The 21,660-nt window shown below is 33.0% G+C and overlaps 2 protein-coding genes and 1 pseudogene across 3 annotated transcripts; 1 reads left to right on the plus strand and 2 right to left on the minus strand.

Annotated features, from left to right (window-relative positions):
• Window positions 1-7,392: 7,392 nt before the first annotated feature.
• Window positions 7,393-9,493, plus strand: LOC133700611 (dof zinc finger protein DOF4.6-like). 2 transcript variants are annotated; one of them, XM_062124185.1, is made up of 2 exons: window positions 7,393-7,666; window positions 8,096-9,493. In XM_062124185.1, the coding sequence occupies exons 1-2, from the start codon at window positions 7,643-7,645 to the stop codon at window positions 8,909-8,911; spliced, it is 840 nt and encodes a 279-aa protein (XP_061980169.1). In that variant the 5' UTR covers window positions 7,393-7,642; the 3' UTR covers window positions 8,912-9,493. The 2 variants fall into 2 exon arrangements, with proteins under 2 accessions (XP_061980169.1, XP_061980170.1); XM_062124186.1 differs by lacking the exon at window positions 7,393-7,666 and adding an exon at window positions 7,706-7,985.
• A 2,759-nt stretch (window positions 9,494-12,252) lies between these two features.
• On the minus strand, window positions 12,253-15,576 carry LOC133700789 (uncharacterized). The gene is made up of 3 exons (XM_062124450.1): window positions 15,165-15,576; window positions 13,493-13,641; window positions 12,253-12,658 (listed from the first exon to the last, which is right to left on the minus strand). Exons 1-3 carry the CDS (start codon window positions 15,339-15,341, stop codon window positions 12,520-12,522), a joined length of 465 nt encoding a protein of 154 aa, XP_061980434.1. The 5' UTR covers window positions 15,342-15,576; the 3' UTR covers window positions 12,253-12,519.
• Window positions 15,577-16,604: 1,028 nt separating this feature from the next.
• Window positions 16,605-19,274, minus strand: LOC133700482 (BTB/POZ domain-containing protein At3g05675-like; annotated as a pseudogene).
• Window positions 19,275-21,660: the final 2,386 nt, after the last annotated feature.

Genomic DNA, 21,660 nt, shown 5'->3' on the forward strand with positions numbered 1-21,660 from the left:
CACACTCGATTATAATTTCCTTATTGAAAGGAGGGCCAAGGCAAAAGAATTGCATGCCAAGTCAATGGAGGGGTGGAGCAGGAAGCAAACAAAGTCCCCCATTAAATAGATATTGGTAGAAAATTAACTCTTCGGAGATTTAGGGGCCCTACTTGGAAATTCCCTCCCCAACAAGTATTGCTAAGGCCCAATCGACGGCTGTGATTAATTTTCTAATCAAATCCCTTTGTTCTTAATTAAAATTATGTCAACTTGAGCATAATTTCCCCACAGATTTTCTATATATATTCACTTCACCATCTCAATTAAAAATAAATTATTCACGTCCGAATTATGAATTCCAGATAATTATATTTCGGTCATGGTATGTTATGAGATGTGAGTGTTGATAGTTGAGAAAACAGCATGCCACTCAGAACTGATTCACGGTTATATTATTATTCTCTTTTTTTGGCGTGGAATGCACTATGCAATGCGGTCCACGTCACGAGGGGAGCCCCCCACGTGACATCACCAGAGAATAGTAGGCAATCAAGATTGGGAATTTCTGGATCTGACGGCTGTGATCAGATTCCTTACTTGGTTGGGCAAGATCTTGATATGGTAATGGAAAGATCGGCACGCGCATGTGTGGGGGCCCACCCAAGCCAACCATTGCCACCACCACCGCCCACTCCTTCTGTGGGGTCAGCATCATGGGACACGTGTCGCTAGGCAATGGGCTTTGCTCCTGGTGGGTCCTTAACATCAAAGGTGCCCCACATCTGACGGCTTCAATTCGCCGCCACTCACTCTGGAATACGGCTAGGGTAACGAGTACGCCAGTTGAGTGAGAATACAATGTAGTACTGCATCTTTGATTCTCACATTTCCCTCCCATGCAAAGTTTTCTTTGCGCTGCAACAACCATCATCATAGTTTTTTTTTCAAGTTTCTCGAGTTATTTTGAAGCCAGCATTCAAATAGCCCATCAAGATTTTTATAAATATTGAGTTCATAAATAAAATTATCATTTTAATAAAACTATAATCAAGAATATCCCAGCTTGGAGTACGTACGCGCGTCTGGCTAGAAATTAACAATATGCATGTTTTATTTCTTGATGAATGAAATATATAATTCATCGCTAAAAGAATCAGCAAGCTAGCAGGCTGCTTCCCTCTCTAGAAAAAATGAAGAAAAAACGACAACCGTAAATATGAACGCCTGAATGACATTGGTTTGGTCGAGATTCTTTATTCTCTACCAATTAAATGCATATTTTTGAAGGTAGAAGAATATTTTGAGTAAGACTTTTTGCTTGTTGAAATCTTTCCATTTCGACAAAATCAATGTCTCGTCAGGTTGCTTCTACACCACATTTCATTTGCCTCTTTAATCTTGTCCACTAGTAATTCAAATAGGAGTTGGTGCATGAATGGTCTTGGTTCATGATATAGGAATTATAGAGATGTTAGTCCAACTTTATAGGCTGATAGGTTGATGTGATAAATTCATAACCCAAACATTATCTGGAATAGATTTTAAGTTGGATGGTGAAAGATATTGTCTCAGTAAAATTGATGAAATTCAACTACCTTGTTTGATTTGAACAGTTAAAACTTAGTCTGAACTCAATTGGGTCTGTATTAAGAATTTCTTCTGAATAAAATAATATTATTTTAATAAAAAAAATTAAATTGACTCTACTCGGTAACTCGCGAGTTGATACAATAACTCATATTCATTGAATCGGTTCTAATAATTACTGTAGAAACCAAATCTCACATATATGCAAATGCATGAATTGTAAAAGAAGGGATAAATATTCTCCTGGCTACATGATAATGTGTTTTTTTCCTTTAAGTAGTGAAGAGTGTTCTTATATTGATTTGTGTAATAATTGAATCTCTTTTTTCAAGCGAATATAAAAATTACATCCTTTTTCTCACACCAGTACTCTAGAATAAATTTCTCTGTAATTTTCCCATATTCGAACTTTAAAGATTTAATAAAATCGGCAAATAGACTTGACCAGGACAGCAATCCAGCCACGGATGATGTTTCTTGAGCTTTTTTAAGCTTGGTGACACATCATGATTGAAGCGGTCAAAGCACCATCAGATGTTCACCATGTGAGCATGTGAAAATAATAGTATGGCTTAGGCAGTGAAATATTTTTGAGAATTTGAGTAGGTATTAATGTCGATGATATCATAGCGGTTTGTTCAAAGAGATCCCCACGTATGGCCCCCACGGTTGATAAATGGAGGTAGTCGTCATGATTACTACTGGAAGAAAATGGAGCCAATCACGACCGTTTAATCACATTTCAAACTTAAGGATGTGATTGGGAGCGCAAAGGCAGGCATTTTCTGTCTCAAGTGACAAGTGATAAAATAGCATTTGCATGTAAATGGTCATGGCCCAAGGGACCGTTTGGTAGAGATCTTTCAATGCCATTCTTTCCTTTTTGGTGACTGTCATATTCTTGTTCATACTCCTTGGTTACGAGGGAGCTCTCCATCGTTGAGGTCTCAACTCCAGGAGGACACGAAGCTAATTAATTACTCTTCTTGCTTTCTATGGTTAAAGGCAATTTAGTTAGGTTAAAAAGTTATATATATATAGCAGCATAGATATAATTAGAGAAAGATTGTAAGTTAAGAATGCAGGTTTTTTTTCTAAAGTTTTAGGTAATGTGATGCGTACATACTTCAAGTGGGATTCGGTTAATTGTGTAGTCATAATTGTATTGCAAATCAACTGCTAATTAGACCTCCTTTTAATTCTTTTGACTTGCCACCTCGAAGAAAACTATGCGATGAACTAGATTCTCCAGTTGATTCGGTTTGTACAATTGACGTTCTTTTAAATGGTATTGTGCAAATTAATATATAATTCTACAAACCAAATTAATCAACTTGAGAGTCTAGTCTACGCTGATCTAGGTGTTTTGATTGTGTTTTTACATGTTTTTTTTTTAATAATTCTCTTATAAAGATGTACAAAAATATTCAAGAACAATTTTTGCTAGTTTAATAATTTTTTTAAAGAAAATAATAATAATTGTGTATAGATTTATACTATACGAGTAATTTAGTGTATGACGTAATCATATAACAGGAGTTTTGCCAATATCAAAATATCATATCCCATTTGATCTATCGCATCATCATCGTTCTCAGCAAAAAGAAAAAATGGATACTAGAATTAACAAGAGGAGTAGTCACATGCATGCTTGCAATTAATAAAATTATGTTTTCTTAATAATTTTCTCAATGTAAGGCAACTAGTCAAGAAAAATATTGTCATGTACTTTAATTGGTGATTTTCATGTTATTAAGGATATTTATAATTTTATCTTATAATGCTAATTAAGATTTTAACTCTCAATCAATGAATGCCCGCGAATATGCCGTTGAGTTGTGACACATGTAATTTAAATTTTCTTCACGAGAAAGATTTTTAATCCCCAATTAATGAAATCCTTTGGGCTCATCTATATAAATTTCTTCATCTAATTTCTCATTTAGAAAGGGAATTTTAACATCAATTTGGTGAATTCTTAAATCAAGTATAGTGGTTACTACAATTAGCAACATCACTCCATTTCATCATTTAATTACAACCTATTTTCAAAAATCAGTATCATGTGAAGATAAGATTAATTTCTTGTAAGGTTATGAGGTTTACATTAATGTTAAAAACATGAAATCACGGTTAAAATCCTTTTTCAATTCTAGCTCTTTTACCTCTTATTGGTTTAGGAGTTGTTTATTCTAATAAAAGAGGTATAGAGGGGCTAGGTTTTAAAAGAATATTTTATTTAGTTTCTTCTTATACCCTATTATTTATAACTTTAAAAGAGTTGTTTTCATGAAAAATAAAATCACATTACTCAATAATCATATTATTTTTAATGTCTAAAAATCTATAGGTTTAACATTTCTTTGTCCATGTTTCACATTTCTTTTTATATGATCTTATCTTTATCCATGTTTCACATTCTTTTTATATAAAATATGTTTAACATTTAAATTAATCCTAAATTACTTATAACTCCCACATATCTATTGTCCATGTGACATAAACGTGTTTGCTAAAAAAATATAGAATATAGCGAGCATGCTAATTAACTAATTAAATTAGCATATATAATATTACTATATATTTTCAATATTTGATTTGAACATGCCATCAGAAGCATAATCTTTATGAACAGAAATACTTTTTTTCTTATGATCACATGGATAAAGATAAGACTTTATAAAATATTTAAAGCCAACCCTGTTAAGAAGAAAACTTGACATCAAATTCTTTCTCATAGAAGGTTGTAGACACGACAATATCCTTTAGAGTCCATACTTACTTTTACAGAGGTGAATTTTAACTCGACTTCTCCACTACAAAGTATTTTGGTGGTTTGTGAATGATCACCAAGCATGATTGCTTATGGCTCCTTATAATTAAGAGTGTAAGATATATGTCCACAAATTTTAGTCCTAGCAAACATGTTAATTAGCACTAGAATTTTCGCACAACCCTTTAATACTTCAGATTTTATATATATATATATATATATATATATATATATATATATATATATATATGCATTAAAATCCTATTTTCATTTGGTTCGTATTTTTATTATTATTATTTGGAAATCTTCCAAATTTTTTTATGTTTCTCTTCAAGAGGTTTCTATTGGGTATTTTTAGGGTATTGTTTTTTAGACAAGTTAATATTTTCAAAAACTAAATTTACTTGTGGTAGATATTGTCCATAGCTCTTTTGTGCCATGATTGCATCTTGTCATCTAGCTCTTTCTCCAAATAAATGCGAGTTATGAGTCCCATCAAGGATGTCTTTTTTCACTTGTTGCATATGGTGTTTTGAAACTCCTTTTAATTAGGTGGTAGCTTGACAATAATTAGCTTATCTTTGATTTTAATTCTTTTATACATAAGCTCTTCAATAATTAATCATTATGAAGTTTTAGGGGAAATTATTTTTAAAGTATTTGTTTTAAATATATTAAAATAATATTTTTTATATTTTAAAATCTATTTTTTATATCAATGTCTTAAAACAATTTTAAAATGTTAAATTAATTAATTTGAACAAAATTAATTTTTTGCAAACTTCAATTTAGACAACATTACCAAAGAGGTACTTAAGCTTGGCCCACAACGGATTTTTCATCCATCATTTAGAAATAGAAAGGGCAACTTGCAATAAATTTCGTAGTATCGGCTTCCTCAATACCATATTTATTCTACGAAGCTTTCCAAATTTATTTTAAAAAAAGATGAATAAATATAATCATAAAAATTACATGCTTGGCGGTTGAGGAGATATATAATACTAATAATTGTACTCATATTGTTTATATTGTTCCACCTTGGCTTGGTAGGCCTCATATTTTTTTCATGGATCATGTTACTAGTGTCATGAATCCTTTTCAAGTTCTTTTATTAATTAGTAAATAGGCAACTTTGAAAAAATTAAGGTAGAAACAACACCTTTGCTTTCTACATCTTAAAGTTTGCACCCTTAAAACCAATGGTCTTGTTAAGATCTCCGACATAACTTAATTTCAATTGGTTTCTTGGAATGCTCCATTGAACCTCCATTTAAGATTGTTGGTGCTAGCTAGTACAATAATACCCTCTTTTTTTCCCTTAATATATACACGCCCCAAGGGAATACATTGACCAAGAGAGCAAAAGAGAGCTTCCAACTTCCAAGGATAATGAATATTGAACAGCACTGACTTCTGTGAAAAAGAAAATGAAAAGGGTTTGTCGTCGATATACCTCTTGTACCGATTATTGTACTTTGTACTGTCTAGGGATCATATTGAATTTAATTAATTAAGCATGTACTGGACTAGAATAATCAAACTTTATAATGATATGGGAAAGTATCAAATAACGATATTATTTTATAATAAAAGCATAAGGTTGTGTGATAAGCACAGGCATCTGCTAGCTTGCGACTAATAGAAAAAAAATTGCAATTCATCTGAAATGTGCATTTTGATAGCAGTCGAGTCACTTTTAACCCAATTCGATCGGTCGAGGAGGATTTTCAGTTGGCTTTCAGGTTCGTTTTAATTCAAATAATTTGAATATAATATTTGTTATTGATTTTTAGTCAAAATTAGATAGAGTTTTTCTTTAGTCTAGTTAGTTATTACTAGCATACATTTTCAAAACATAAACGGAATAGTACGTAGGTTTGTTTTCGATTGATGCATTCGTATTTCTAGTTAACTATGGTTCTGTTAATTAGGATGTTTAAGTCATATGATTATATATTTATTTTGAAATAAAAGTATTTTTTTATTTGAAAATATATTAAAATATTTTTTTTTAATATATATTAGTATATCAAAACAATTTTAAAATACTAAAAACTATTAATTTAATATTTTTTAAAACAAATACAATTTCAACCACGATATCATTTCAACCACAATATCATATTTTCGTCACTAAGTTTACAATTGTTACCAAAATTCACTAGCTAGGTGCTCCAAAAGTCATTGCCTACTAGACTACAAATAAATTTACTAACCAAAAAGGAATTCAACATAATGGTGGATCTTGATTCACTCAATTATACACTCCATGTACAATTCTTTACAGTGATCATGCATGGAGTTATTAGAGTTTGGTAGCATCAATTAAAGTGATTTCAATGTTTGTGAACATTTATAACTTATCAAATATTATGACTCCAAACAGCTTGATTTTCTTAATTTTCATTTCTGAGTAATACATCTTTTCTCAAAAATACTAAAAAATAAAATCTAAACTATTTCACATGGATGCTTAATCTAGAATTTGTGTACTAAATAACTTCTTTTATGAAGTGACTTCTTAACTATAGAATTATTAAATTTTGGAAATGATTTTAAAAAAATGTGAGAATGGTAAAATTATTATTATATATTCTTTAACTTCATGTGCAATTTCTATACTGTACATGACCATATATTCTGACAAAGCATGCTGAGACTACAGGTTCATAGAACTCTAAATATTAATTAATTGTATGCTCTTTTCTTACAGTTTTATATTATTTATTAAAATAACAAAAATAATACAAAACTAACCTTAATAATATCCAAGATGTTCTTGTATAATTCATAAAAAAGAGAGGATGTTTTTCCACACCCAAAGCGTTAAACACACACAACGATGTCGATAGAAATCAGCTGGCCCAAAAACGTGAGAGAAATCCGAGTTTCTCCTGTTCAATTAGTGAAAAAAAGAGAGCCACTGCGTTTTTTATAAATTAAAGGATACATGTATTTATATGCGTTCATAGTTTTATATATTCCACAAATGTTTATATATATTGTTGACAAATATTTCATACTTAGAATAAGAAAAGAGATATTATAACAGTATATGTTACTAGACTCCATCAATCACAGTTCACACACAAACACTCCCTGGCCTCTTTCTTGTACGTACGCACATAATCCATAAAGCAACGAGGTACAAAGGATTTTCTCACAAAACCATCCTAAACATTCCTCTTCCTTCTTTTAAAACCAGTTTCAAGAAACGGGTATCCTTTTTGTTCATTGTTTGAAGCTCTAGCTAGCTAGCTAGCTGTTTCTCAACATCCTCGCCTTCAAATTTCATCCATGGATACTGCTCAGTGGCCACAGGTATATAGACAGATCTATGATAATATCCCTTTGGCTAGCTCTTGATCTCTTTGAGACTCTTGGACATGAATTGTATATATATTTTTTGTTGTTTGTTGGGTTCTCCTTTTGCAAAAGAGTGATGGTGTGTGTGTTCATGGCTGGCTAGCAAGTGCAAGTCCCCACTCTTTTGGATTTAGTTTGTATCGGTTGTTTCTTTCACCATATATCAATACCACTTTATCTAGCTTTCTCTTTTGCTTATGTGATAAAAAAGAAAGAGCGCTATGTATTTTTGCCTTTTTCTTTTTGATCATGGGCTGATATAATGTTGAAAAGTGTAAAGTTGCTAAATTGGTTTTTTTTTTTTTGTTGGGGTTTGTTTGTTTGTCTTCAAGCTCTTTGATCTTCAAGTAATGGTGTTTCTTTTCTTGTTTTTGTGCTTTATAGGAGATAGTGGTGAAACCAATAGAAGAGATAGTTACAAATACCTGTCCAAAGCCTCCTGCTTTAGAGAGGAAGGCAAGGCCTCAGAAAGAACAAGCCCTCAACTGTCCAAGGTGCAATTCAACTAACACCAAGTTCTGTTACTATAACAACTACAGCCTTACACAGCCTAGGTACTTTTGTAAGACTTGTAGAAGGTATTGGACAGAAGGGGGTTCTCTGAGAAATATTCCGGTCGGAGGAGGTTCAAGAAAGAACAAGAGATCATCAGCTTCTTCTTCATCTTCTTCAAAGAAACTTCCTGATCTGATTACACCAACAAGTTTGTCACAAACTTCTACACAAAACCCTAAGATCCATGAAGGCCAAGATCTAAACCTAGCTTTCCCATCCACTCAAAGTATTAGAAGTTTCTCTGAATTGATTCAATTACCGAGCATTAATGAAAACAACAACAAGAACCCAATATCTTCCTCTACTTCTGCATCTACTACCACATCCCAACTTTCAGCTTTGGAGCTGTTAACTGGAATCTCCTCAAGGGGTTTGAATTCTTTTCCTATGCCAGTTCAAGATCCAAGCACACTTTACACATCAAGTTTCCCTCTTCACGATTTCAAACCAACCTTGAATTTCTCTTTGGATGGGCTTGGAAGTTGTTATGGGAGTCTCCAAGGGGTTCAGGAAACTAATGGAAGACTTTTGTTTCCATTTGAAGATTTAAAGCAAGTTTCAAGCACGGCTGATATTGAACATAATAAAGAGCATGGTGATTCTACAGGATATTGGACTGGAATGTTAGGTGGAGGATCATGGTAAATTAGATGAAGAAAATAATTTGAGGGTTTTTTTTTTCTTTTTGGATTTTTTTTTTAACTTTATTATAGTAAGTTCTTAAGGTGGGTGACTTGGTTTGCATTTCTTCATTACTAACAGATAGGATACATGGGCGTCTTACTCTCTCTATCGGTTTGTTGTTTTCCTTTCAATTGTCTTCTTTACTCTTCAAACTTGTGGGAATTTGAAGCTCATTTTAGGTTGGCTTCATTAAGGCTAAAGTACTGATGGGATACCGTGAAATGATAGAAGAAAAGATCAACCCAAGCTAAGTCGAGAATTTTCTTAGGGTAACAAGTAGAAGAGGGCATGCTCCGTGCCCTTTAACTTCGTGTTAATTATATCTTCTATCATTTAAAGGAAGAGCTAGCAGAAAGGCCAGTACCCACTATATATTATGTGTCATTGGTTGGCATGGTATAATAAAAAATAATGTATAGCGTGAGAATTTGCAAGGAGTTTTATAGATTAAAGGCTATATATGTTCATTAGTTTCTTTCATTGTAGCAGGAATATTGTTGCTGTTAACATTATTCTCTTATTGAAACCTCGGTTGGATTGCAATGGTGGCTTTGGATTTTCTACTTCCAATCTCTCTCTTTCTCTCAGTTTTTGTAAGCAGGTTTTGAGTATTAGTCTCATCAAGACTGAGATTCTAGCAGACAGTAAGCATAAGTCCAGAAAGAAAAGTTGGGGGTAAGAGAAGATGGAACCAGGTAGGAATTCTAATCCTTCCAAGTGTAATTCCAGAAAAGAAAAAAAAAAACTCTTCCACGAAGTAGATTCGCAGTTGTGTAGATTAGAGGCTTCAACTGAAAAGCTCACTACTGAGAATTCTATTATATCCAAACAGTTCTTTGAAGACTCTTACACTCTTCACAGCTGCCTTGTTTCCACATGAATGATCATTGCTTCCATGCTACCTCTTCTTTACCTCTTTTTTTTTTCCAATTGAAAGATTGAGAAAGATCTGACAAGCCCTCATTTCTGTGGTCTTCTTGTTGGGACCCACAAACATTCTCCTAGGCAAGTGTGCAAGAGAATAATACATCCCACTACAAAAAAGTCTGATGATCCATCTAGATCTAGACCCTTTTATTTATAAAATTAGTTTATTTTCGTTTCTTCGCTGTAAGGCACTTGGTGTGCATAATAACTAGGGCAAATGTAATTAGAGGCAACACCCTCTAATATAGGGGATGTTTTTCCAGCCAAATTTAGAGGCCTAGTTTATGCAACATGCATGACCTTTGATTAATCCTACCCTTTGCCTTCTTCTATGGGCTGTTTGGCAGCCAGTATATATCTCCGGCCAATATTTGGTTCAACCTGACAACCAATATGTAAATGTTCAACTGTTTCCTCAGCAAGGCAGAGCTGTTCTTGGAAAAGGACTCAACTTTGAGTCAGTACCTGGCCAGTCTTAATTACCCTTTTTTTTAATTTTCTAATTAATTAGGACCCATGTTATCTTATCTTGCGACAGAGATTGTTATCGAACCAAAATATATATCTCATCGGCGCATAAGATTTATCCCCCAAACAGCTAAAGCATTTCATGGATATTTTGGTTTCTTCCCGATTGAATGGATTTGATTGCTTTATCCACAGGTACTCCATAGCTGTGCGACTGTGAACAGTGAATATTCAAGTCAATATCAAATTTAAAAGAATTCGTATGCAATATATATGGCATGCACCCCCTCCCCTCTTTTCCATGCACTCATGTTGAAGGGGTGAATGTTGCAGATATTAATGCACAATTTGGGCAAAAAAGAAAGTGAGGGGTGAGTCATGAGCCATGCTAGCTATATATATATATATATATGCATCTACTGCTTTGGATCATGTTCTGGGTGCTAAAAACAACATTAATAAACGAGGTTCTTGACTCTGTCGGAATGGGCAGTTAAGCTAACCACGTGTCCTCAAGCCCGAATTACTTCATCTCACCAATTTTATGATGTGTTGGCGTGGGAGTTTTCAAGAGAGTGGATCTGCATTGTTAACGCAAAATTTACGGCTCAAATTCTAACAAACCCAATTTTCACACATTATCTATACATAATTTCGATTAATCCATCTGTTGGGTGATTTTTATTTTTTAAAATCTAGTTAAATTTCAGTAGAGTCTTTTCTTCACTAGAAGATTCAAAGTTATTTTCTAGAATAATTCATTCTCAATTCAATGATCATTAAACCAATTTAAACATGGTATCATCCATGATATTCTTATATCAATGAAATTAAAATAACCTTTAATCTTATATTCCAACCATTCATCATTGTAATTTATTATTTATCATATATAAATTATCATAAAGCATCATGAGTTAATTATATACATTCATAATTTTATCATAACAAAGAGTTATATATCATAAAAGTTGATTAACATATTTTAATTTAATTAGTTTAGGTGACAAAAAATGATTTTCTCATTTCTTACATGCCAAGTAGATTTTACAAAAAAAAATACAAATTAATTATATGATCATTAATTTTAACAAAAAAAAACCCTATATATCTGCTAATCTGCTAAAAGGTACGAAATACCTATAATTTAATTCAACATAAATATGGTAAAGGTACTTAATAAACAAAAAAAAACAACCTTAAATTTTACTTTCATTGCAACTATATTATATCACTATCAATGATTTCTTTTACAAACCAATTAGTCTCAATTACACATTAACCCCACATTTTAATTTAATTCTCCATTTATCTCCATAATTTTCTAATTGATTTCTCCTCTTATCATTTCATTTCATGTTATTTTAAAGTTATTTAGCCGAAACTTTACACAAATTGACACGGTGTTTTTCACTGGCTGTAACAGAGATGGCATCGAGTACAGCCATCAACGATATTCCAAGACCTCCTTGGGCCCTGCAAATATTCCCTTGATGATGAATAATCAGCAACTTGCACGTCTTTACCAGGACAGGTGATATGGGTGCCTTATCTTCGCATCTTCAATTGTGGCAAAATTTTGCAGCAGCCAAGCTCGGTTAATTTAAACCATTAATTTTCTAGGATTCACTCAGAACATGGGCAGTTGTGCTCATCACTCTCCCTAAGTCTGCACGGAATATATTTATTACCTCCTCTAATTATGAGCTGGAAAAATTCAACCCAGAATCAAGTTTTTTGATTGAATGTGATCAGTTGAATCAACCTGCTCAAAAATAAATAAAAACGTGACCAGTTAAGCTTTCAAACCCAGAGACTCAGCTCCATGATCAATGCTCAGTTTCACTTTGATCCCTCTTGGGAAGTATTTTATTAAATGGCTTGAGTAACCACAACCATACAGGGGAAACAGTAAAAAATAAGATGATATATATCTGCTGGTACGAAGAAGAAATGTGTTGATACACTTTTCTTCAAGCATGTAACCTAGTGACGTGTATATATATATATATATATATTCACTCCATAATTTTTTAAGAAAAAAAAGAAGAACGAAAGAAATAATAATAACCCTTCCAGTTTCAGTATCTGTACAGGGGCATTACCATTACATTGGAACGTGAAAAAATAAATCCTAATGACCGGAGTAAACCAAGCATGAATTCCTTTGCATTTCAATGATCAGCATTGATTCCGAATATGCGAACCTTGTGCATGTTTGGGAACTTAGCAACAACCAGCACAAATACAGCCAATGTATTGAAGAAGAGCATTGGATTTTGATAGTCTGTTGTGTGCGAGGCTATCAAATACCTGCCAAATGAAATATATAAGGCCATAGGCGCTAAGCAAAGGACAGTTATTTTGGAAAGAGAAACTCCTTCAGTCAGCTTATGTTCACAATGATAATTGCAAGAGTGCTGCCACACATCATGATAGTAAACAAATAAACAAAATCTTAACAATTCCACCTTAGGAACTATGGAAACAGACAAAAATTCAAAAGAGTTTAGACTTTTCTTAGAAGAAACAATCCCTTTTCAAAAGCCTGAAAAGGGACCAGTTACTCATGAAAAAAGCAAAGAACTATCCAGTGACAGATAAATCCATCTTCGTAACAAACCATGGCAATCATTCATAAGATCCTTCTAGGAGACGCTTGGCCAAGTAAATCAAGTCAAAATGCCAGAGATTCAGAAGGAAAGAATCCAAATCAATTCAAAAGACTTCAGTTCAACTCAAGTAGAGGCTCAAGCAGTTGAACCTACCCCATACTTGGCAAGGAAAAAACACCATCTTAGGGACTTTTTCCCAACAACATACCACCTTTACAGAGGCCCTCCCATCCCACAACTCTCTGTCTCTCTCTCTATCACACACACAAACAGAACACAACAAAGAATTGTGGTGCTGAACGAAACCTCATCCCAATTATCCACACTCTAAGACACATAAACTACTGAACAATTACAAACTAACTGCCAAATAATTTCAACTAATGAATAGAACACGGTACAAATCCCTTACCATATTGAACCAATCAAATAGGCATCTGTGCAGAGATATTAAATGTAAACAAGCATGCTCCACATTTTTCCATTTCAAGTCCAATCAAAATGCTTATATAATGAAGAACAATATACTCACAGCACTACAGGCACAACAGTCAGAAACTTCCTGTTGCGTGTGAGTTGCTTGCCATTTTCTATTTGCTCCCACCAAGTCAATCCATTGTAGATACCCTGGTCATCAGCAAAGGGAGTTCCCTTCTTCCAGTGAAAAAAGTGATATGTAACCTGAAGTGGGAAGAAAAGTCATTTGCAAGATATATCAATGGGAGAACAAAATAAGAGCAAGAGATTAGAGAATGCAGAGGGAAAACAATGGCAAATCCGTTTCTTTTCCATCTAATTGGTTTGGACAGGACAAACTGTTTAATATTTCTATCAGTCTCTTGCAGGAGATTAAATTTTCTTTCCAAAAGGCAAAGCAAATATCTCAAGTAGCATGAAACAAATGAAAGCAAATTTTACTGATAGCTTGGCTGATATTATTGTTGAAAGAACAATGTAAAATATGCAAATATACTTTATGTAAAAGACTGTAGAAACATATTATTTTACCTATCTGCGTAGGACAAAAAAGAGATCCATTTGGAGAGGTAAGAGAAAAAAACAATGGTAGACAACTGCTAATCACTAAGTTGGTTATTTAGATACTAGGAACCTAGCAGATTAACACTCATCGGCTATAAGAAGAAGCACAAACAAATCCTCCCACAAAATGATCAGGTCATGTGATCCATGCACCAAAGCTATAACAAGAACTGTAGCATCTTCTAAAACCTTCATATAATTCCGGTTCATCGAAAGAGATACAAACACAATTTACACCCCCACACAAAAAAAGAAAAAAAACAACACGCAAGAACAAGTGCCTGTGCACGTTCAGGGCAATATATTTCATTGTTTAGCCTCAATTATCATGTCTAAGGTGTAAGAAAATCGATGTACTGCAGAACAATTTTAGAAAGTTAAATCCAAAACCCGTGCAAAGATAAGATCCTAAAATATATAGTTCTTGACCTTAACATTAAGGGAACCTATTTGATTCTCTAGAAATCTCAACATTTAGAAAAAGGAATTTGTTCTGATGCTATATGATATTGGAAAACGAGTCCCTTAGCGTGTCAACCCCAGCTTCCTCAATCAAAAACATATAAATTTGAAATCTATCCTTTTGCACTATAACTGTCAGAAATACCTTCATTCGAGTTAGCTAAAATGAAAATTGTTCGCGTGATGTGCATCTGGCTTAATTCTTGTTCAATATCACCCATTCACATGCTCTACCAAGTTTTAGGCAATACAAAGTCACATTTAATTTCCTTTATGTTAACATTCAGGTTAAGTCTATTGAACTTACCAAAGCAAATTGAAAATCAAACTTTCAATAATTTTGAGGCTCTTCTTCTATGAGTCAATCTTAAGCTATTTCACAACGAGCCCTAACAGGACACAAATTGTTCCTAATCCCAAACTCCATGATCAGCTTCACCTAGCCTTTAACCAAATAAATTATCAGAGTCTCGACACCATAAATACACATTCAAATCTCATTAAGAAAAAGACAAGAAGAAAAGATGAAAGAACAAAACCACAAATCCAAATCCAACATAAAACAGATCAAAAACCAAAAAGAATATAGCAGCAAAACTATCTCATCGAATCAGCAAGGAATGAATGTTTCAATCAAACAAATCAAACCCAATAGAGAAGGCACTGTGTATGTAAGCGAGAAAACAAACGAGAGAACTTACAGCGAAATGACAAAAATGGACAATAGTCCAAGCCATCCCAGGAGAACAACCAAAGATGGAAAGAACAAGGAGCCATGACATGAAAACGATGAGCATATAAATGGTCCAAACTCCAGGATATGTGAACCACTCCGTGTTCCTATTCACATCTGTCGTTGGCTCAGCTTTAACGTACATTTCTTTGGTTTTCTTTGTTGTTGGAGAAGGTTAGAGAATGAGTTTAACAAAGGGAATCAGGAGACCCAGATTAGAAAATATAAAGTATCGGTGACTCGGTCAAAAAAAAGAGGAGATTTTGATGATGGCTTTTCCTCTTTTTTTGGTTTCAAGACGGTGACTTTGAAAGATTGAGAGAGAGCGAGAGAGAGAGGTGTGAATGGGCAGGGTTCGAACCAATAGGAGTCGCCACCAACACAGGGATTAACATGATATTTAAAAGTACGGTATTGGTTTTTTTTTATATATATATATATATATATATATATATATAAATATATATATATATATGGTTAAAAATATATTAAAATAATATTATTTTTATTTAAAAAATATTTGTAATAGTAGCATATTAAAATAATTTAAAAATATAAAAAAAATTAATTTTAAAAAAACACTGTTTGGGATACAGTTAAAAACTTGCCCCAATGAATATACTGGAGAAGAGATAAAATAATATTTTTTAAAACTTGACTTGGTTGATAGCGATGAATATACTTAAAGGAGAGACACGATAAAGGACGATGAGTTGAGCTTGTATTTATTAATGAAACATAAATTGGTTTTTGGTTGTTAAGGTTTGGGTCCCTATTAGTATTAGATTAAACTTTGGATTAAGTTATTTAAAATGATATTCTAGTCTCCGTTTCTATATCCACCAAGTACCCTCTTTTTTTCTTAAATTCTAAGAAAATATAATATATAATAAAACTTCAAAAGTAGGTTTGGGCCAATAAAGTTTATTCATTTTTTGAATTTAAATATTAGAGTCATAGAAATTTATCTTTTAAATATAATATATTGACATGAAATATAAAGAACTTAGTCTCGGTCATAACATAAGTTAATATAAATATACCTTAAACATACATTAAAAAAAGTCCTGAACAGTCAAAAGATTTAACAAGAACTCAATGCCAGGAGTAAGGCCTGGGGCCAAGAAAAAAGTAAAACCTAATCTATTATTGTTAATACTTCATGATTTCAAGCAAGTAGAGAATGGTAGCTGTGCATGTGTGACATTTAATGGCCGGCTGGCTGGTATTCATAAATGGCGTCTTCTATTTTAAACTTCCATTTTCAAAGATCATGTTTGAGAACTGTTGTACATAGCATGATCGGCCTGGAAGCTGAGATGGGTTTTCCTCGTTGATTTGGTAGGAACTGGGATCAATTAAAACCCTAATCTATAGACATAATGGTGATGAACAATCAGGCCAGTAGTTAAATAAAGTACGCTGCAAGCATTACTTGAGGAGGTGCAGGAATACATAAACAGAATCATTACCATCTATTCAGAATAATAATAATAATAATAATAATAACAACAATTGATGTTACAACAACATCGGATTATTCAAGGCTGACAGTTGTGTTGTCGACCCTGCGTAAGCCCTCAGCCAATCTTCTCTTTGCTGACTTGGTTCGGTAACACCAAACCTCAAAAGCTTCACTCAAGTCTGGATAACTGACCTGGTCCGCTTCCATCCAATCTGCCAGGATATCAGCTTGGTCATTTGATGGCAATGCCAGTACCAATGAGATGATTGCCCCTTCGATACTCTGGCACAAGTCTTCATCCATCTTGTGAGGAAAACTCGTGTCTTCAGTGCCTTTTGAATCTAAAAGAGGTTTCATTTCCCTAATATAAGGAAGCCATGACTTTAGCAGCTGCACCCGAATTGGAGCTGAAAGAATCACATTGCCATAACCAACTGCTTCTAAAGCCTTTCCACTCACTTCAATCAATTTTACTTTCAAACCCCACATGGCAGATTCAAGTTTCTTGTCTGCAAGTATCCCCAGAATGCCTCCAGAGATCCCAGCCCAGCTTGATACAAAGTCTTTCATCAATTCCATCTTAGGAAGTATACTGCACATCCATTCAAGATCAGATACACACTGCAATATATTGGCCTCTGCTGTATCCAATGCGATGTCAGACTCCAAAACTAGGGAGGACAATTGCTTTTCAAATGTAGAAAAGATTCTGGAAAGACCCATTCTCACAACTGATTTTACTTCATCATCGGCCATAACCAATGGCATATCCTCATCTTCCCCTAACATGTATTCTATTTGTTCTTGAGCAGAGATTTTAAGTTCATCACCAAAAGGAGGGCATGACTCCCCAGTAGAAGTCGCAAAGCGAACTGCCGAAACAAAAACATTTTTGGTACCAGTTAAATCTACTGGTTTGATCCTGGAAATTATGGGCATGGCAACTGGACCTAGTTTGGAGACTGCTTTTATTATTTGTTCCTCTTCCCTGTGCTCCCAAGGAACAGCCTCTAAGTACTGGATGCAGCTCTTCGTTATCTCTCCTGGCAGCTGAAAGCAACAGATACTTTGAGAACCCCAAAAGCGGATTTAACAGAGTCCAAGGAGTCCAATTGCAAGTCCACTGGGAGATACAGCAATCTCAAGAAGTTAACATGATGATCATGCTGTGCAATGAATCTCAACGCATTTACCAAAGTCTGGACAAGAGAACCAATCTGCAAAGAATTTGCTCTTGCTTACTAAAGTAAAGGAGTGGGAGTAAAAAAATTCGGGTCTTCCTTCACAATTTCTCAAGCATAAAACAACATCACTGGTGCACTCATCTCCAAATCCACAAGGCTTGACTATTCCAATTTTGTCCATTTATGAAGAGAAGGAATAAAAAATTCATGCTTTGTGCAATTGAAAGAATAAAACCCAAATTGCAGGGACTGATGAGAACGAATTTGGAGTTTGAAATGCATGGCATACATCCCAGAAAAAACAGACCAAGTTTGAATCTTTCAAACAAGAACTTCGTCTGAAATGAGTAAAAAGGATTGAAAATGAAATTGAAAAGATGATATCAACAGATCATTTATGAAAGACGAAGTGTGCATGTAAACATCACAAAGTCAACACCAGCATAATATATCGTGCTAATTTCCACAATTCAGTGTGCACATGCATAGGTATGCTTGATAGAGAGAGTAAATACAAGAAAAGGTGAGATGTCAAAGCACCAATACTTCCTTATATTTCTAAAGCAAAGTCCATAGTAATAAAGATTATTGCTGCAGCTAAACAAGGCCTTGGGTTCATTGACAGGATTGCTTCCACCTATCAGAAAATTCATTCAAACAAGTCATTTCGCCAAAATAAAGAAGTCGACTTTCTGCTCCGTATTTCTTTAACAGAGGGAATTCTATACAGTTTCGAAGCACGAGGAGTGGAATCCAAGTATGTTTGCTAAATTATTGAATTGATGTATTGTTGTGCCATGCTTAAAGCATCGATTCAAACTTTTTCTTCATTTGGTAATACAAAAAGAACAGAACTTGAAACAATCACAGCTCAATCTTATCTTATTATCAACTCTTTTCGAAATCCCAAAACATACAATAATACATTTTTGATGCTAAATCCACTTTCCTTTCCCTTCCTCTACTTTTATTCGCAACCATACAGAGACTAAAAGGTAATTCTTTAAACTATGCAATAAAAACCAGTTTCAAAGCAAGAGTTTTTCCCAGAATGTCTAAGAAAATGGCGCCTCCTACATATCAATAAACTATAACAAAAATCTTTTAATATGTGCATAATCAAAATTACATAAAGAAACCAATCAAGAAATCAAAATCAAAATAAAACAGTGTGAAGAAAGAGAAAAACTTTTCTTGAGAAGAAGATTTACCTTGCAAAGACCCTGACGGCACAAACTGTATCGATAGTTTAAGCTATAACCGTAGAGAACCAAAATCCACTATCACAGCTGATATGGTGGAGGAGTTTGAACTGCAGAGAACATTAATTATTACATGAAGTTCCTTTTTACTTTTTAGGTTTTGGAGATCCTCCAGTTCAAGCTTCCAGTTGTTGCGGGAGATGAGAATTCCAAAGTGAAGGGTGTGTTTGGCATTTGATGTTGTGATTAAAAAAAAAATTCAAAAATATTTATAATTATGGTTTAAAAAAATAAGTTTAAAATTATTTTTTTGGGATAAAAATATTATGTAATAAATTTTTGTATACAAAATAAATTAAAAATAAATCTTCAAAAATATATTATTTTAGATTTTAAAAAATCAAGTATGAAACACGATAATATATATAATGTTACTTAAAAATAGAAACTAATTGGTTAATCAAATGAATTTTTCTATATAATTAGACAAATAAAGAAGTTACCAGAGTACTTATTGATTTTTAAAAAAATCTAGTCGTATCTTTGGTTACTATTTTGTATTAGAAAAGATAAAAATAAAGGAAAATAAACATGTTTTCATATAATTTTTTGCTTTTAAAATACAAAAATTCACTTTAAAATAATTTCAAGAATATATTTTTTATATGTTTTTATTTTTTCACCCAAATATATTTTTATCTTTTCTAAATCTACTTTTCATACTAATCTAATTACCTAATGCATCTAATTAAAACATTTAGAAAACAACATGGTGTTTCATTGTTGACATGCACCTCTATTTTTATTTAATTTTTTTCTAAACTATTTGTATTGAAATTATACCTTTCTACAACCTAATTTTATAAAAATAGGCTCTTATTCTCTCTCTCTTTTATTCATTCCCCTTTTTTTTCTTTCATTCCCCCACCTTTTTATTTTAATTTCATTATTTTTTTAATTTTATCATTGAACTTTTTATAATAGTCATTCAAGTTGTTTTAGACTAACAAATTCATTGCATTACATCAACACGACTCTCAAACAATTTAATTTAAAATGTAGGCTGAAAAAGAAATCAGGTCGAGAGTTTCTTTTTTTTTAGTTTCATCATTGTTTTTTAAATTTATCCTCGTTTTTTTACCAATCGACTGAGTTGTTTTTTGAGTGGTCAAGTCAACTATATCACAACATAACAGTTCCTGCACGGTTTAATTTTAAACTTGAGCTAATATTAATTGTTATGTGAGAGTCTAAGATCTATTCATGAATCATAAAAGGTATTAGTTGTTAGAGAGTAGTATAAAACTATTATTAAAATCTTACCTAACAGCTTAAGCTTTTAGGTTTAGAAGATTTTTTAATATGGTATTATAGCCTTGTTGACCAAGTGGTCACGAGTTCAAATCTCACCACCGTCATTATAATTAATAAAAATTAAACATAAGATAATGTGAGTTTGTATAAATTTTAAACCCAAAGAGCTTTCACTCGAGAGGATTTTTTGGAGAGTAATATAAAACTATTATGGGGACCTCACCTAGCAGCTTAAGGTTTTAGATTGAAATAATTTTTTGACATTAATTTACATGCTTTTATTATGTTATGGGTCATATTAAAGAATTTCTTGAATGTAACAAAAAAATATTTAAGGCATAAAGAATTATTTAATATTATTATTAAACCCGGTTTAGCGGGTCAACCTTAAAATCTCCCTACCCGATTTCTTGTTTAGCCTGAATTTAAAATTAAATTGTGTGGAAGCTATTGTGACGTGACTCAAGTCAACTTGGTTGATCCAAGGGCAATCTTGTCAATCAGTAAAAAGTATAAGGATGAAATTGATAGGAAAAAAATTTCTGACCCAACTCCTTATCTAGTCTTGATTTTAAATTAAACAGTGTAGGAATTGCTCTGATACAAAGCAATTGAATTAGACTGTCTAAAGATAACTGAATTAATTGGTAATGAAAGTAGAAGGATGGAATTGAAAAAAAAATGAAATTAACAAAAAAAAAAATTCAACCCAACTCCTTGCTTGACTAAGATTTAAAATGAAAGCATGTGAGAGTGTTGTCTTGACATGATTCAGTTTACTTGATTGGTTTGAAGGTACCATGAATGACTCTTAAAAAAAATTATAGGATGAAATTAAAAAAATAAAGTTGGAAGAAAAAAAAAGGAAATGAAAAAAAGTATGCAGAATTGAAAGGAAAAACAAAAGAGAGAGCGATAATTGTTCTTAAATATAAAAGCATGACATAAGGGTTCCAGTGGTTTTGATTTAATTGGGCCATTCTTAAATCTCAGGGACCGAGACCCAAACAAAAATATCAAGGCCTTGCACTGAAAGGAACCTCGCCAGCCCTCTTTTAATGGTTTCCTCCTCTCTTCTTCATAAAGAGAGACAGCACGGGGAAATCTTCTCTCGTGGCTTTCATTTTCAAATGGGGCCAAAAATAGAATCCAACTCTCTTTTAATCCTTTCCCTTCTTCATAAATTACCACATGGCTGCGGATACCAGACACTCTGGTCATTCATTTATGATATGTGAAGCTATTTTTAAAAAACTAATTATATGTATACACCACACATGCTAAGATTCTAGTTTAAAT

The sequence above is a fragment of the Populus nigra genome, chromosome 8, assembly GCF_951802175.1.
Source record: "Populus nigra chromosome 8, ddPopNigr1.1, whole genome shotgun sequence".
Taxonomy (NCBI): domain Eukaryota; kingdom Viridiplantae; phylum Streptophyta; class Magnoliopsida; order Malpighiales; family Salicaceae; genus Populus; species Populus nigra.